At 48.5% G+C, this 17892-nt stretch overlaps 3 protein-coding genes and 1 non-coding gene across 4 annotated transcripts; 2 read left to right on the plus strand and 2 right to left on the minus strand.

Annotated features, from left to right (window-relative positions):
* Positions 1–1620: 1620 nt before the first annotated feature.
* Positions 1621–3639, plus strand: MGYG_01457 (hypothetical protein; the record flags this gene model as incomplete). The annotated part of the gene is made up of 2 exons (XM_003177332.1): positions 1621–1720; positions 1787–3639. The coding sequence occupies 2 exons, from the start codon at positions 1621–1623 to the stop codon at positions 3637–3639; spliced, it is 1953 nt and encodes a 650-aa protein (XP_003177380.1).
* Positions 3640–6264: 2625 nt separating this feature from the next.
* Positions 6265–7004, minus strand: MGYG_01458 (hypothetical protein; the record flags this gene model as incomplete). The annotated part of the gene is made up of 2 exons (XM_003177333.1): positions 6265–6708; positions 6798–7004. 2 exons carry the CDS (start codon positions 7002–7004, stop codon positions 6265–6267), a joined length of 651 nt encoding a protein of 216 aa, XP_003177381.1.
* Positions 7005–7886: 882 nt separating this feature from the next.
* MGYG_10515 lies at positions 7887–7998 on the minus strand. Its single transcript has one exon. It is a non-coding gene; the product is annotated as a tRNA-Pro (tRNA).
* A 6812-nt stretch (positions 7999–14810) lies between these two features.
* On the plus strand, positions 14811–15602 carry MGYG_01460 (nodulation protein nodB; the record flags this gene model as incomplete). Its single annotated transcript, XM_003177334.1, has 1 exon — positions 14811–15602. The coding sequence occupies one exon, from the start codon at positions 14811–14813 to the stop codon at positions 15600–15602; it is 792 nt and encodes a 263-aa protein (XP_003177382.1).
* Positions 15603–17892: the final 2290 nt, after the last annotated feature.

Genomic DNA, 17892 nt, shown 5'->3' on the forward strand with positions numbered 1-17892 from the left:
GCTTCCTTCAAGACAAGGCAGACGGAGGAGTGCAAAAGAAAAAGCTATGCGTGTACCGTCCGGACGTGATGTATGGCATGGCATGGGCACTGATTCACTTGACGGGAAGACGGGGAGGAAGAAAAGGCGATGTGACTGCTGAGCTGTCACCAACAAAGCGGGCAGGTACACGACCTTGGGAGGGAAAATGGGAGAGTCAAGTGACCTTGGTTCGAGGTTGTTCCTCCCCAGCATCTCCCCCAGCCGCCCTCGCGCGCCACACGCTGGCTGTATGTACGGATAGGTATATACTCCGTACGGAGAGCGAGAGCGTCGAGGAACTAGTTCGTTAGTTGGTCCAAGACTGCAAGGTGAAACGCGGCGAGGAGGAGAGGGAGGGAGCAGGTCACCTACTAGTCCATGAGTAGCTGGCCCTGGGGGGCATCGAAGAGGCGACTTTTGCACATCCCTCGCGGCTAGAGACACTCCCTCCTCTCCTTTCCCCCTGCTGCTCGCCTTGTCCCCGTCCATCCCCGTCCTCGACATCGACCTGCCAGCCTACTCTCCACACCGGATACGATGGCAAACACTTGGGACTGAGGCAAGTCGTTCTCGTTAGTTAACTGACTTGACTGAGCAGCGACGAAGGAGGTGAAGGTTGAAGTGTTACTCTTACATAATAAGGATGCTTAGCTAAGGCGATCGTGTACTGTCACTTAAAACTGATACGCGTACAGACAGAACGTGAAAATTACAGCAGGCGGAAAGTCGCCGGCAAAAGCGCGACTTAGTCAGCAGCCAGCAGTAAAATACCAGGTCACGGTACCTCGTTTTCCTTTTTTGCAAAGGGCGATGACCCACTTCTTTCCTTTTTTTTGCAGGGTTTCTTTTTTATCTTTATTTTTTCAGTTTGTGTTTGCAAAAAGACGCAAAAAAGAAAACACACAGAGAAAAAGGAAGAAAAAGGTTAAAAATAACGCCCTTTGAAAAATAGAACGAGAGAGAGGAGGAAAAGATGCAGCAAGAAGTATCTTTGCAGCGAAATTCCGGTGCAAAGGTACCTCGACTCGCATTCCACCGACCCAAGGGCCAGAAGAAAGAGAGATGTGTGATGTCTCCCCTCGGGGGTCCGCCCTGGGCTTTTTTCATCAACTTCTTTAAGTGGAACGTCCCCGTCCCTTTTCGCTTCTCTCGCTCTCCCCCTTCAACGTCCGCTTCTTCACACTGAGCACTCGCACCTGGCAGACAGCCTCCCTCCTCTCTCCCTTCACTCCCCTAATAACATCGACAAGCACTTGTACTAATAGCCTGTTCTTCTTCTCTTTGTCACGGTAAGGAGAGGGAACTGGCCGGGATCTACGCTACATACCGTTTGTTGTCGCATTGCTACTAGATACGCACCCGCAAGGAGAGACACCACACCAAAGGGCAGGACACAGGACCAAGGGAAAACAGCAAAACGGAAGGAAGAGAAAGGGAAACAGACAAAGAGACGGACGAGCAAAAGGACACTGCACATATTCTACCCCGGACCCCGGATTGAAAAAGTTGTCTGGAAGAGAAAGCGAAAGACAGAGAGAGACAGGACATCAAGAGACGGACATTGGGAATTGAACAACGACAGAAACAGGAAGAGGAATCATGCCGTCAAGGCTCAGTACGCCGGTCTTGACTGTCGACCCAGCAAAGATTCACCAGGTCGACACTCGCAATGCAGAGTCTCTCCATGGAATGTGGTTGGGTGAGTGTTTGACCCCTCCCCCCTCTGGTGATGATATGGGAAAACCAATCTAATGGGTTGTGATAGTATTTTCACGGTGTGCAGACTTCATGGAAGAGGGCAGACGGCTTGAGAACCTGAGCTGGCGGCTCTGGAACCGCGAGACCTTCTGCGTTGCTCCTCAGGCTAAGCTACGCACCAACTCAGACAACAAGGACTCTCTCGAGCCGAACCAAGACCAGCAGCAGCAGAAGAGAACACACTCTGGATCTCGCCTTGAGCGGCTAAGGCGAGAGTCCAAGTCCATTCCCGACCTGTCCAGCAGCGTGGAGTCGGCCCTCTCGGACGAAGGACTAGAACGGTCACGATCTACAGCACAGACAAGCTCTGGCTCGAGTCCCCAGTGTCCCTGCACACCCCGGACCATAGAACTCGACCCAAAACCAACCATTGTCGGCGAGGATTCTGTCCTCAGCATATCACGAGGAAGAGAGAGGCACATCACTTCTCTGGGACTAGAGAAGATGGTCTACAGCATAAAAGAGAAGAAGCAACTGGAGCCCATATGTGTACCAAAGAGCAAGTCACAGCTACAGATTGAGAACCGTGAACTAGACGCCACTCCCCGGGCATCTTCTCCTACCTCAGCATCGACACAGCAGCAGGAGCAGCAACCACAGCAACAGCAGCCACAGGAGCAGACACATCTACAGCAGCATCCTACTCCAGCAAAGAACCGATCTCTCGACTCGTGCTCTACTGCACTGGAGCAGGTCCGAGACAGTGACGCTCGTACCCCGTCTTCAGATACCAGTGTCTCATCTACTGAGCTTCCTCGACCAGCATCCTCCGTCGTACGTGGCTTCTCGCCTTCCAAGATCTCTTCCTCATTCCGCTCCCACAGCCAGCTCTCGCCCGCAGCAAGCACGAGCAAGAACTCGTTACCCAAACAATCCCCCCTCAAACAACAAAAACCCAGCGTCTTCACTCTCGGATGCTCTTCGGGCGACGAGGAGTCTTCCTTTGAGGACAGAATGGCCATCAAGACTCACCGAAGCTCCCTCAGCGATGGCCTCAACCACCTGGCATCGGCCCAACAAAGCAGGAGCAGAACTTCCTTTATCAGAGACGCGGCAGTTACCAGCCACCCCATTCGACCAATTCGCGAGACCAGTGCATCAGACGAAGATGCAATTGCCTCCAGCGACGAGGACGACGAGTCTGAGATCTCCGAAAGCGCCATCGAAGACGAAGACGAAGGAGACTCATCCGACGGCGAGTGGGAAGACTCCGTTACCGAATCCGGCCGATCTAGCGTTGACGACAAACAGCTGTTTCAGCGTGTCGACTCGCGACCAAATCTCGTTTCGCGCCGTTCGCTGTTGACCATGATGATGCACCAGCCCCAGCAGAACTTTGCTCCAACCTTCCGCGGCGGCCCCGGCCCCAACTCCCGCTCTACCCCAGCAATGCAGCAGCAGCAGCGAGGCCGAGGCCTTGCCCCTCCAGCAGACGGCGAGGAAGATGAGGAAGACCACAGCGGCTCCGACTCTGGCTCCGTCGGCTCACCTGGCCTGGAGATGAAGCGCTCGGAAGTACCTCACTCCCGGCCGATCGTGATGACCTCCATTCCCCCGGGCGGTGTCGTAGCTCGTGCTCACTCTCCACGAACCACGCGCCGAAATATGCTTGCGACGGAACTGACCGAGTCTCTCCGCCGCCATCTCCTCTGGGAGCGTCAGCAGAAGACCACTGCCGCGAGTGCTACCGCGGCATTCAAGCGTCGGCATACGGCATGTGATGTCGCGGGACTTCAGGAGTATCCTGGCGCCAACGACTCCAAGGGCCAAGGCAAAGACGACAAGGAGTCAAAGAACAGCTCGTGGAATCACTACTTTGACTACGACGGTCCGTGGGAGTACCACGTTAAGGGGTGGTAGTTTTCATACCGTCTCCCACCGCCAACCCTTACCTCCTATGCTCCTCCATACCGACTTACCACCTCCCTCTTAATACGTTTGATTGATTCTATGTATAATATTATCTTCGACGACGATGACGATGTTCCTTTGTTTACCCTTTACCACCTTTTACCCTTCTCACTCTACATAATACCTTTACTTCTACCTCTATACCTCTCTGCCTCCTACTCCTACTCCTACTCCTACCTCTACTACCTCCTATCTTTACCTCTCTACCTCTACCTCTGTCCGCTTTACTGTTGATGTTATTACCGTGTTCCAGATACCCACCACGTCATGTATTTCTTGCTTTTCTTTCTCATGCGTTCTGCATCTTGTTGTGATCCTTGCCTGCTTTTTTCTACTTCATTTATCGGGTCTGGATGGGTCTGGATAAACCAGGGAGGGCGGCTTTGTGCTTCTGCGTCCTCCAACTTACCTGGGTGAGCGTGTGTAGTAGTTACTTAGTTACTTAGTCTAGTTCTAGTTACTTGGTCTATATGAACCGAGCAAAAAAAGAATAAATAAAAGATGACATAAATAATACCACCTCCTTAGGGCCTCGAGAAAACAGTAGCAGCAGCGGTTATTCTTTGTCTATACCAACTACCTGTAACCTTCACTAGTAAACCGTCAAGGAGCGATAGTGCCAGTACGGAGTGCTTCGACCGTGACATCAGCTGCAGAGCACCAGCTGGAGAAAAAGAGGGAGATGAGACTGGCCGACAGACACGGCAGAGAGATCACCAGCCCAGCTCCAACGGCTCAACGTCGGCTAACTCAAGTCTTATATCAGATCTAAACATAGCACTCTCCCGCCTCCCCCCTATTCTCCCGATGTACACGCCTTAGCCGATCACTCTATGTATACACCCACATATATGCATACAACACGCCTCGCAATGCCTTGATCGAGCTTAGCCTAGCAAAGGCGGAGAAGCTGAACATCGACGGCGGTGTATCCATCTCAATCCATCTTCCCTGTCGAATATTACGTCTTTGGGGGCAGTCAAGCCAGCAAGGCTACACCTTCATAACGTGGGAGATCAAAATAGAACATGATCGTGAACATGATACGATGCAATGTTACCTACCGGATAGAGAGAGTGTAGGTATGTCTGTATATACACTCCGTACACTGACTTGTAACTACATGCATGGATCTTTCATCTCCCTGGCCAGGAATGCATCCCTACTTGATGGTGTGGACGATACAAACATGAGTTAATGTCCGAGGGTTCCGTCTCCATCTCCGTGTCCCAATTGCCGGTTCAGCTCCCTGTCCTCCCTGTCGCGTGTTTAATTTCGCAAGGCCAGGTAGTAAGTTAGTGACTTCGCTGACTTTGTGCCATATATAGACGAGAAGGAAACATCATGAGTACCGCGGAAGAGGGCATGCTGAGGCTGCCTATTACGTACGAAGTATAAGCATATTCAGCACTAAGCATTTCTCGTATGGGGAAGGGGAAAGATGATTCCCCTTGATAAAAGGAATTATTATTCATTCAATCAGAAAAAGGGAAAAAAACGAAGAAAGCGCAAAAAAATAAAAAGAAAAAGAAATACGCTGAAATTATACTATTCATCGATAAAAAAATAGTAAGTAATACGGGATCGGATGGATGCTAGGTAGTTTATTTATGCATATTCAGGTAAGTTGACGACCGACTCGGTTCGTTTCCCACCCCCCAGATCTCGTTAATTAATAACTGACTAGGTAGTTGTATCATCAACAGCAACACTCACTGGATGGGGAAAGAATAATCATTCATGCCTGATGCTGTTGATGCGTTGGCCATGGTGATATTCTGATGGTGTGCACTCCAGGGCATCATACAGCTATACGCTGTGGAGAGCCGGGCCAGGGGGGAAGACGTTGCAAGGTAACTCCCTTTCGTTCCTTTTTCCTTGTCGTCTTCGTGCCCATCTGACCTGAAAAAAAAGGGAGAGAGAGCGGGAAAAAGCGAGTAAATTCTCCGATAATCTCGTTGGATAGAGTTGATGGTGTTGTGTGCTCCGTACAGAGGTCGGTCTCACGCTTCCTCTATCCTTTAGGGGGAGGTAGATAAGGGGGTCAAGTCAGACCACGACCAGATATTTCGCCAACCCTTCTCCCCCCCGACCGGACTGGCGGGATTCCGGGGGCAGATGGCATATGGATCACCACGAGGCACAGTGCAGAGTGACGTGAGACACCACGAGGTCTGGTCCATGTCTCAGCAACAAGCCATGCGCAAGTCTGCCTGTTGGCATAGATATAAGTATATATGGGGGCGCTGGCTGGCTAGCTGCACGAGTGCTGGAGAAGGGTACTGATTCGAAGCTCCGGGGCATATCGCATCGATCATATCCGGCGGGGAATTCAGATTGACACTCGAGGGATTGAGGTCTGCCTTACTCGTTAGGCAGTTTAGATTAGGATTGCATGGGTCAGACGAGACGCTGACAAGGGATGGCCATAATACACGTTCATATAGCCAGCTACTTGGCTAGTTTAGCTTGGGGGTGACTCCGGTATACTCCGTGCCAATTATACGGCCAAGTGAGTGAATCCTGAACCGCGGCAGCAACCAGCGAACATCCGATCAGATAACTAACATGTCGTCATGAACTGAGAGAACGAAGATGACAAACGCTCGCTGTGTACGAGTACTTCGTACCGAGAGTACGAGGGCCTAAGGGAGCCCAACAGCATCTTCCGCAGGGCGATGAACGCCTCGTCGTTGCTCCAACAGCCGGATGAAACGCAAACACAGCGCAGATGCGGAGTCTTCTTTTTTTTATTGCTATGACTGGCCTCTTCCCTTCTGCGTCTGCTCCACGTGCTAGAACCGGCTTCGCAGGCTGTCTGGGGAAGCCATCGATTAACCGTGTACCTTCTCTATACAAATCCGGTGCTAAGGTACATCGCAGCCCCATTGTGGTCCCCATCTCGCCTCTACCGTCCGATCTCACTGCAACATCAATAATCATGCGCTGGAGAACAACAGATGGATGGAATGTGCCTTGCGCTCCTTGAAAAACCTCGGAGGCTGTCGAATTAACCAGCTAGCAAGTTAAACCATCAGCTGCCTCGGTACGAAGAGTATCCGTCTGCAATATGGCGTCGGCTACTCAAGTCTGCTCGTCTCTCATACCACCCGTTCTTCTTCCTCATGCAGCCGCCCGCTACGGCCCGTTAGCCTTCTCCCGTACATGCGCAGACTTCTTCTTCTGTTCTTTCGCCTCCCTTCGTCTCCTGGGCGTGGGCTCGGGTAATTATGGAGATCACACAAGGTCTCAAATTGTTCGGCAGTAAGCGGACGATGAGAGACGCGTTTCATCGACACCAGGTTCACATACATTATTCGTATTCCTTTGGCTGCCCTGTATCCGATAAGGCAGGACAGGATGAATTAACGCAGAGTTCGTCCAATATTGCCTGTGCGATCTCTTGTACGTAGATACATGGACCCTGTCCGGAGAATGCGACGACCGCGTGTCTGGTGTTCGTTTCATGCGATCAGACACTAGGTTTCGAGGCCAGGTCGTGTACCACACGGTAACATGCAGTGATGCCTCTCTCGGTCTGGCCGATGTATAGTTTGCTTGCTCCTCCCTTCCATTTGCCCTGCCTGTGTGATGGTGCGGGCAAACATGAGACGGACGAAAGAACCAACTCAGAATAAGTAACCGATGGCTTCAACCTTTTCTGTCTCGAACCTCAAAAGGCCGCAGAACCCATTGAACAACCGAACTTGCAAGGACCAGCCCTCTTTTCTTTCGTAATAATGAGGCAAGACTATGGACAGGTTCAACGGCTAAGCACGGACGAACGATGGATTGTCTTATCCTTAGCGATTTGGTTATTATGTATGTATCTCCTCTGGCCACGAACTTACACAAATAATCATGTGCAGCATGCCTGTCCCCGTCTGAACAGGAAGCTAAGAATATCCATAACGGCGTCCAAGAAAAGATTTAAGGATATCGAAGCTTCTCGGCAGCCCTTGTGTGTTTTTTTTTTAATTATCAGTTCATCGGCCCATCGGTTAACTAGCTGGTACTAAGTTATATTGCGTCTTTCCGTGAACACAGCTAGTGGCAGCACCACGGCAATACGAGACGAAAACCTGCAACAATCAAGCAAGCAACCAACCAACCCAGTCCATGTTCAAGTAAAATAATACCTACCAACAAGGACGTCTCTGAGAAAAAAAAAAAAAAAGAGAGAAAGAAAAAAAACTGGCCCGAGCCGCGATTCGAACGCGGGGCCTCTCGCAGACGTGAGCTCCTTTGAGGAAGCTCGGGCTAAGGGTTGACCCGAAGCGAGAATCATACCAACTAGACCACCCGGGCTTATGGGTAACTTAAATTGCCCCCAACTAGTACTATTTTCACCCTCGAAGCGACGCCGCTGGGTACTAGATAGCTGGGATATGCCTGTCTCCTCGGGCCGTTAGCGACAGCACATGCAACTCCTCAGCTGCTAAAAGGTAGCCGGCGATACACTCAACGAAGGCGACGAAGCGATGCCGATGACGAGGTGAGACAAACGGCGGTGAGGGTGGCTGGGCTCATGAAATCGGTTGCTGCTGTTAGTCGTGGGGCGCACGGCTGGAGGAGAGCGAAAGGGAGCGTCTCTGCCAACAGCCTCAATACCAACGGTCAAGTGTATGTATACTCTGGGTATGAGAGGCTACTCTGTACTGGCAGTTGAATCTTTTGTTGGTTTTATTCGTCATTATCATACTATTAAACGACTTAATGAGAAAGAAACGAGAGGAATTTCCTCGCCAAGACTTGTGTTGCTGGTATCTGATAAGATGATCTGATAAGATAACTGCCCAGTGTTAATGGGCTTGATGTCCTCTATTTTCTCTTTTTGTCTTTGTCTACTCCGTACACTCTATCACATCGACTTTTGCGACGCTGTTGGTATACAGCTTCTTGTATATACTGATTGGAGACGCTAAGCCTAGCTGCTCTATGCATGAAAGGCTCTATACGGCAACACTCTGCGTCATGGCTGGCGTGCCTTACAGGTTTGGTCGCCTTGATGTGGCTCCTTGCCCCTCTTACGTGTATTATCAGCTTCATGCATGCAAAGTACTTATCGAACTCTCAAATTCTCAGGTCTCCGCTCAAGGAACCCCATTTTCAAAGCAACCACAGAAACACACAGTGTCAGTCGAAAGGTGCCAGCGTCGTATCTTGATACCTCCAATCTCCCTTCCCCGCCACAGAGTTGGCTGGAGGCAAGTGTACGCCAGCCCCAACAACTAGTTGGAATATACGCCCAACCCAGGCAGGTATCATTTCTCTAAAGCGGTTAACGGGCTGTACCGAGATGCTCATCGATAGTGGCAAGTTAAGGTTTTTTCTTGACTTGGTTGAGGGACGGGACTATCCTTAAACCAACGCCGTTTTTTAAACGCCAACGTTCCTCAGCTGATGGATATCGTTGAGAGGTGGGCAAAGTTTTACTCGCATGACATGTTTTGCTCAATTGATTCAAGGGAGAATGGCGTGCATGAGAACGACAAGGTGTTGTGGAATTAGCGAGAGGAAGTGACTGATCACGGCTGCGTCTCCACTCGACGGCTTGAAAGCGATCGAATAATATGGACGACTTGGGTTGCCGGTAGTCTAGGTGGAGCGCCTGGAAATGCTTGCCTCTACGGAGTACATATGTCCTCACGCTACACGCACTGAAAAGCGCGCGAGATACTCCGTACTCACTTGAACTAGAAAGGGCAACGACCTGATTTCTCCGCCGTAGTCTTCGTTTCACTGGTCAATAGGAGAGGGCTGATATGTCATGTCCGAACATCGATATTATTGGTGGAAAAGCGCTGGATGGTAGGCCTTCATCCGATCCGCGTCTGGGGTCGAAAAATAAAATACTTACTTTCCCCTTGCTGATTTCCAACCCTTTCTCCTGTCAAAAAAAGATAATAATCGTCGTGTTAATCCTGTGCGGTCCAAACGCACTGCCACCGCTTCCTAACCCAATCATCTCCCCTTATAAGTTAATAGTCCGACAACTTTCGATGTAAAATTCTGTCGCCAAACAATATGATTTGGAAAACAAAAAAAGCAGTTGGCTTAAAGCGGTTTCATAACAGCACAAATAAGGCCCAAGGGATACATGGATTTTGCAATGTTATTTGCCCCCACGCCAATGTCCAGGAAAAGGCGTTTAGCGTGGGCAGGGTGCATAAGTACGAATACTAGCTTGTTGTTCTGGCAGTGAAGGCCTTTCGTTCTCGCTTTCGCTTTAGCCCGATACAGCAATGTGTTGCCCATATTGGCCAGGACATGGGGATCAGAGGAGAGGAAGACGTTGCGACTGGAGTATCAAGACAACGAGGGTAACTCTGGGCTAGGTTCGTATTTTGGTGCGGGCTAAGTCGAGCCGGGCAGTGGATCGGCTTAAAGACGTTGTGAACAAGATCTCCAGTAAACTCCACTGGTGCGTTCCAGGACCTGAAAAACAAAGGGGTGCGATGTGGCTTGTTCGTATGACTTTGCCATCGTGGTCAACTAACCAGTATTAAAAACTCGAGGACGCCGAAGGCCAGGAAGAAGTATGAGTGATCTCAGGCCTAGATCAACGGTTGTCATTTAGAAACCGTGTTGGTTTCTTTTTCTTTCACCTACGATTCATCTACTGGCTTGTCGGTGAAGAAGGATTGTTAACTCTCTACCTCCTCATTTGACACCATACCTTTCCCCTTTTTGAACCATCCTATAAACCGATACTCTTGAAATGCACGTCCAAAGGGGTAGGTTTCAAGGTAGGTTTTTAATCATCGCTTTTCCATAGACTGCCTGTTTGGAGTTTTAACGTCCTCGTGGCAAGCATGAGGATAAAGGTATGGAGTAAGTACTCTGTATACTTACTCCATAAGAACGGTGGGTTTTCAACGGGTTCCAGCCGTCCGTGGTACTGTGGTAATGTACGCTATCCTCTCAGTTAATTTCGTTGCCAGGTACCCCACGCTACCAAAATCTCTTGCAAATACGAAACGGGTCCTCCATGTCGAGAATAGTATCATGTTCAAGTTCTGATGAACGATGAGCTAACACGGCTATCCATTTTCTGGACCTTGATGAGTCCCATGCTTAGTTAAACGGGATGTGCAGGAGGAGGATCTAGCACGAGAGAATCCTCCCTGATCCGTTTATTTTCGACCAGTTGAAAGAGCTTTTGATGCGCTGGGGTTGGATGGTGCTTGACAGGGCTGTATCATATATCCTATGCCGTTTGGGGTTATATTGGTCAGGGAAGTGGTATGTAAAGTATTTATACGTATCCCTCGGATGGATGGCGGAGCTTTATCTCGATTTATCCATCCATCCGAACCCGACAGATTTGGGTGCTGGTGGCCATGTGGTGGGCAGAAGTTGCGGCTGTCCCCTACCCCCCTTGTCACACTGCTAGGACAGCCATGGTTAGCTGCCAGCCACAGCGCCAGATAAGGAAGGTCTTCTCTTGCCGCTTGGGTGATTCGTTGGCGCTGAACGCCGTTAATGTCAATCCTGCGTAATTAGGGCTGGTTAGTCGTTCATGCCCCTGTCAATATCTCGAGCAAATAGCCCTTAAAATTTGCACTTGTACCAGTGATACGCTGACCGTGACGGTACAGCCTTCCCCCTAATTCCGTTCGGATACTGGGATAGATCACGGGGTTTGCTTTCTTTTTGTTCTAGAAGCCTGTAATCGAAGTTAAACGTAGTTAGATTTCTTTGCTTCTTTCGTTTCATCACACTGGTCATCTGCCCAACGAAGCTGGAAAACACACTTGTCATGTCGATTATTGAAGGAGGTGGCCTCACTTTCTCCCCTGCGAGCAACTAGCTAACGGCACGAAACATGAATCGGCCTGTGATTAACTTCAAGCTCTCCTCAATAATGCCAACATACGATTATGGCGTCGATGGCTCTAGATTCTTGGTCCCAAACGTTATCGTGACTCTGGATCAGCTATACGGTGGTGGGAAGGGTTAGCTGCCGTTTCCATGTTCATATGTCCGTTTCTGGTATGTTGTTCCATGATATAGCATCGAGGCGACATGGAAGTCTGTGTGGAGGCTGTTCTACCAGCCTGGTATCAACAATGCATCGGAGTCTCTTGCCTCCTCCGCGCTTTTTGCTTGAATCCTCGCGCTATTACATACCTGGTGGGGGACGTGCGGTGGGCGACATGGGTCTGCGTATCGAACTGGCTCATTAATGGTTCAGGTCTCTTAGAGTGCATGGTGATAGTCAGATACCTCATGCATCCCCGCCTTGTGAGGGCAAGTATACTCCGTACTCCGTAAGTAATAATCGCACCGCTTTCCAGAGCTATCCGTGCAAAGCGGTGGTGTCGTTCACTCCTCCTGAGATAATATATATCACTCGATATTTTATTGGCCCGTAAGAAACCAGCCGCCCTCAGCCAAGTTGAGGAACTCTTATTGGTAATCTGCCCTTGTCATGTCGTGATATCGCTGCATTTACCTTCTCATTCCGTGGAAGGATCTGCTTCTAGCGCTGTGCGTGTAGCCAGTTAAGTGCAGCTCAAGAGGCTCATTTTCAAGTCATCTGTCAATGTATGCTTATATCAGTCACAAATATCCTCACCAGTCAGCGCAGGGTAATAAGCGATATCAATATATGGCGTAATTATTTGAATATCGACTGTGCTAGCTTGGTTGAGTCTGCACCTCCTTGGTATACATATATATATATATATATCTCAAGTTAGAATGCTCGGCACAGCATTCTGTCCACGTGGAGTACACCCAATCTTCTGGCTGTAGCTCAGGGAATCAATTGCACCCATGCTGGAGGGCAAGAAGAACCGAACAAGGAGTCGGCAAATGGGCAGAACCTTATGGTGGTTTGTTATCGGCATATGTCATAGCTGAACCCCTGTATACATGGAATATACAGACAGATGGTAGCTGGTCTGTATTCCAAAAACTCATCCAACATATCATGACGGATACGAAGGTCCTCTTCTAGTGTAGGGGATACAAGCACCATGGCCATCTCCCTGGTCGATTTTTGCCCTCCTCTCTCTTTCCTCCATCGAGCTTCGTAGTTTGTGATTCGGGATAAAAGTTATGATGGGGAAACCTTTATTTCTGGATATCTCTCGCTTATTACTATTCCTGTTTTTTCCATCTTTTTCTTTATGTATTTTTCAAACACGGGGCCAGATTATGCATGCGGGTGAGCCAGGTTAAAATCATATCTGGTATAAAACATTTTGGCTTGCGTTTTGGAACGTCTCCGTACAGAACGTTACCTTTGTTTTCAGCCCTCGAAGCTCGGGTAATGCATGATAATTTTCAGGGGTGGCCCAAACAGAAGCGCGCGCGAGCCTTCGTTGTGAAGGCAACGTCCATTTGACAAGCCGAAGCGTAGAGTATCGCTATGGCCGGCTTTTCCGTCACTTCTACTCCGTACACCACCAAAGATATTCCGTTCTACTCCTGATATCCGGTGTATGACTTTTTAAGGCGGTATCTCCCCTGATAGGCGGACATCTGGGTCGCAACCAAGTGGCCATTCACGGGAGAGAAAGTTGAATTGAATGGCTTGAGTGAACGGATCATTCTTAATGGGGCATGTAGGTAGTATGATAGGCGATCTTAGCATTGTCTATCAGTTGCATGTCTGTGATGGTACTGCTATGTGGCGAAAACATAAGGTTAGAGAGTAAGTGGGAAAATCCTCCGCTGGTGCATCGATAAGTAATCCTACCACACCATCACAGGGCGTACCCCTCCTTCAAATCTGCAAAATGTTTCTATGGGAGGAGCGTACACAATTCTGCATCGGTATACATCAATTAATGGGGTTTTAGCAGCAGCCCCGCCATTCGCGTAGACATTCCTGAGAAGCCCCAGGGGGCACATGAGGGGACTCAGGTATGTGGACGAATTACACATTACCTAGTTTCTCAAGTAAGTAATTCTATATGCAAAATACTAATGAGATGAGATGTTGCATGTCATACAAGTTAAGACGCTTTCTTCCATATCAAAGAAGTAGCTTGTTAATGCTAAGAAGGTATTTTGGTAGATGCAGGGAAGAAAGCATAGCATCCGCTTTGATTGAAGTCTCTGATTTCCAGCTCAATATTCTGATATCATCAGCTAAGGCTGAGGCTTTACTGCAGGGGCGAGGGTTTGAATTCATCGAGCCATCATGCAAGTAAGTGTATCTGTGGAGAGTCATATGCAAAAGCTCCTGTGTATCAGCCTTGGGTTAAATTTTCTTAACCTCGGAGTCCTCCGCCGTGCATGAGAACAACGGAAATGGTAGAAAATCGGACCCTTATTTTCAAGTGCGAAGGATTATGTATCACTTTGAAGCAGCTGATCAATGCGATACGAGAAGGTAGCAGCATTGTACAAATCGCTTCTCCCCCCAAACGTTGAATTTATGGGATTAGACAATTGGGGAGGACTTTAGTCTGTCCCCCCGTGCTGGATCGAATTGCCTATCAAGGGCATAAGCAAGGTTTTTCTTGGGACGAGACCCCCCATCTCGCATCGATATCCCTAAAGAGCAAAAGAAGTGATTAACAACTCCAGATGTTCAAAGCAGTGAGCAAAAGGTATGCTCAATTACCGACATCAGGAACTTAAACATCGTCCAGTTTCTAGTGTAGTCTGCCAGTCTCAACTCCCGAGTATGGCATTGAGCACATTCCCTGATCGAAGAGGTTTAGCCTGCATTTCCCTTAGACACCTCACGTCATTTGAACGCTGAATATCCATCTGAGATCGCTAATAAACTCCCGGAGTATTGTGGTGGTTGGGGTGGTACAAAGTTGGAGACGATTGGCTCTCTGGACAACCTGCAACGGCTGAGTTATTTCCAACGATGGAAGAGTGTAACTAGTAATTAGCTCGGATGAAATCATTTCTAAATGGGTTCGAAGGCCGGCGGTAGAGTAGACGTTGACTTGCCAGCCCATGGATGTTTCATGATGAAGTTCTTTTAAAGTCTTGCTAGTCAACATAAAGCTCTTGAGCCTCTTTTCCCGATTTGGACTTAGCAAGACACTAGTTGACTAGTTAAATAAAACGACATCTCCTCTGCTAGACGATACCAATAACCATAACAACTTTCTCGATACACAGAAATCCTGCCCTGATACCTCCCGATGTTGTCACTAGTTAGCGGTATTGTTGCCGCTATCGCTTTAATAACACCTCTCTATATTGTATACAAGCCTCCCAGAATTGTTATCCGTTTTGCCCAGCGTCAATGGGAGGATGTCTGGTGGAATGTTCCGACTTCTAAACGGATAGTTGCGCTCACAATTGATGACGGCCCGTCAGAGTATACGCAAGAGATACTAGATATTCTTAGATCTAACGACGCCACTGCAACATTCTTTGTCATCGGATCTCACGCTACCCCTGACCGTGAAGAGGTTCTGCGCGACCTCATCCGCCATGGAAATGAACTGGCGAATCATGCCATGCGTGATGAGCCTTCATGTTTGTTAAGCGAAGCGGAACTTGTCGATAATATCAATTGCGTTCAGGAGATAATATCTGATATTGAGGCCACTGCTCGTCCAGGAGAAGCAGACCATAAGGACCAAGACGTCGAAATAACCCAGAGACCCTTATATTTTCGTCCAGGCGGTGGGTTTTTTTCCACAAAAATGCGGAAAATTCTTTCAAAAATGGGATATTATCTCATCCTCGGTGATATCTATCCGCATGATCCATTTGTGCCGTTTTGGAAAATCAACAATTGGCATATCTTGAGCTCAGCACACCCTGGTGGGATAATTATCTGCCACGACGGACGATCCTGGACACCCCCAATGCTACGGAATTTATTACCTGAATTGAAACGTCGAGGATACCGGGTAGTTACTTTAACTGAACTATTGAAAGAAGGGGAATGCAATCAATTTGTTAAATCAGGATGTTCTATCTAATTGTGCTGCGGACGAGACAATATGCGTCTATTATGGACAGATCGTCCGCATATACAAATGGAGTTGAATATGTTAATTCCGGAATTTACAACTTTAAATATTCTACTTTAGCCAGATTCGAGCATTTTCGCGGCAGGTACTGCTGCTTACACAGGTAAAACCCCTTAACTATCTAGCTAGGAGGTAAACTGGGGACAATTTCTGACGCTGTAAAGAACTCAAGTAGTTACTGGACGAACTATCTCTGGTCTATTCTTTGAAACTTTTGGCAAAAGTGATCCATGAGGTTTTTTCTTTACGGCTTCATCTTGCAGGCATTTGAGAATAGCCGACAAATCTCTGATGAATGTAGTTAAGGCGCAGGATATATGATAAATCATCGGCATGTACGGCTTATACTCTCAATAACCGAGTTTCTGGCACTGATTTTGCTGATGTCCTCCCAGTATTGGCTGATACAGTGATGTCTATAGTGCCAAGCCCTACCCTACTGTCGGAAGCACTTTATTGAGTAGCCTTGTGATGGATCCGAGGAACAGCCCCATGGGATATATATATGATACATTTCTGTACCCGAGATACCCCTGGAGATAGATGAGCTAAGACATAACAATACCAGGGCCAAGTCAAGGCCTTGCAACACAAGCCCTTGTGGATGAGTTAGCTAGTTGGCTCGTTAGAGAGCTGACTTGATCAGACCTGTCAAATTGTGTAAGGGCCTGCCTCGCCATCAACTGACGGGATTAAAAGAACCCACCCCCTTTTCGCCAGTTGTATCCAAGTACTCCCTAACGAATGACTGTTGCTCTTCGCTCTGTTAGCTTTGATAGCTCTTATGGCCACCCTAGGTAGTTCCTCTTAAAACTGACCAGAGGTTAACTATTTAACGTTCTAGTTAGCCTGCTCACGTGCACGCGCCGACTTTGACTCATAGCAAGTGGACCTCATCTTATCATCATCTCCTTTATTTGCACTCCGCCAGCAGCTGGAGCATCAAAATCAAAAGAGCACATCACAAGCTGCCTCGGGGCCCGTCATCTAGCTGTCTGTTCTGTTGACACTGTTCTCTTGCTTCTCCGCTGCCCTTCTGAGCTGTCGTTCTCCGTTCGCCCGTTTCTCAAGGTCACCGGATGACCTGCATGGCGAGGACAACGCATGCTGTCTGGGGCTAACGTCAATACTTGTACCGAGTACTGGTACAAAGTTACACTGAAAGTATGTGAATTGTATGCTTTCCTTTAGCGAAAGTAGTTAAGTTCCACATATTTTGATGTCCACGAAGCCTCGTCTCAACCGTGTTCGTTGGGCTGATATTCGATACTTGATGCAGGTCACGGACTTTGTAACTAGCTGTGTGCTGGGCCGCAGGAGTTGTTGTATGTTTTCTTCTCTTATGGTTGAAGCTCGAAGAACATCTGTACTGTGACAATAGTTGGCTTTCCGTTCTCGTGTTGAAGTGACGAAGTCCGCTTGACTTCAAGCCTTGCGACTCGGGAACACGGGAACCGCGCAAAGTAACAAGTACATCTCGTTTATCAATTTCTCTACAACTCCATTTCCGGAGGCTTGGGTTATTGTTCAGCGTGCTGCAATGGCAGACATACACGGTAAGCCAGCCAGTCAGTTGACATCTATATACCCCTTTGAGCCTTACGTCCACACGCCGAAGCACCCACTCGTCGAGTACAAGAGCAACGATGTTGTGTAAACATGCTGCATCGTCATCCCCTGTCTCCGGGCCTATACCTGAGCTATATAACCTTTTTGCGTACGGTTATATGGCTCTGATGTGCATCCCGAATTACTTGCCCTGACGTGTTGGCCGCTTTATCAATCCACCTCGCATGCATCTCGCATTTGAACCCAACGTGGGAGAAATATGCATTACTACTCCTGAGCCCGAAAACCTGGTTGAGCGCTTATGTGCATACTAGTGAGCGTCAAACCAGTATAGCCTCAGTGTTCCCTCTAAGGAAGACCTGCTTATAAGGCCTTATTCTTTAGGTGAAGATTCACCAGTACCTCTTCGAGCACCACCAAGGCATATTTACGGAAACATAACTGCTATTCCCCGTCGGTTTGAAGGTAGGCTACCTAATCGCCTTCCACCCCGTCCGTATTCTGTTTAAAATTCAACGTTCAATGAAAATATGCCAGCTGAATTAGTTTTTAAACTGTTCGGTATTTGGTATTTCCTTGACATGGTTTTGCAATTACATTCCCCCCTTTGATCATTGAAGCTTTACCGTTTGATTATTTTTAATATGCTCCCCGGACATGTGCCACAGGA

The sequence above is a fragment of the Nannizzia gypsea genome, genomic scaffold, assembly GCF_000150975.2.
Source record: "Nannizzia gypsea CBS 118893 supercont1.1 genomic scaffold, whole genome shotgun sequence".
In the NCBI taxonomy this organism is placed as follows: domain Eukaryota; kingdom Fungi; phylum Ascomycota; class Eurotiomycetes; order Onygenales; family Arthrodermataceae; genus Nannizzia; species Nannizzia gypsea.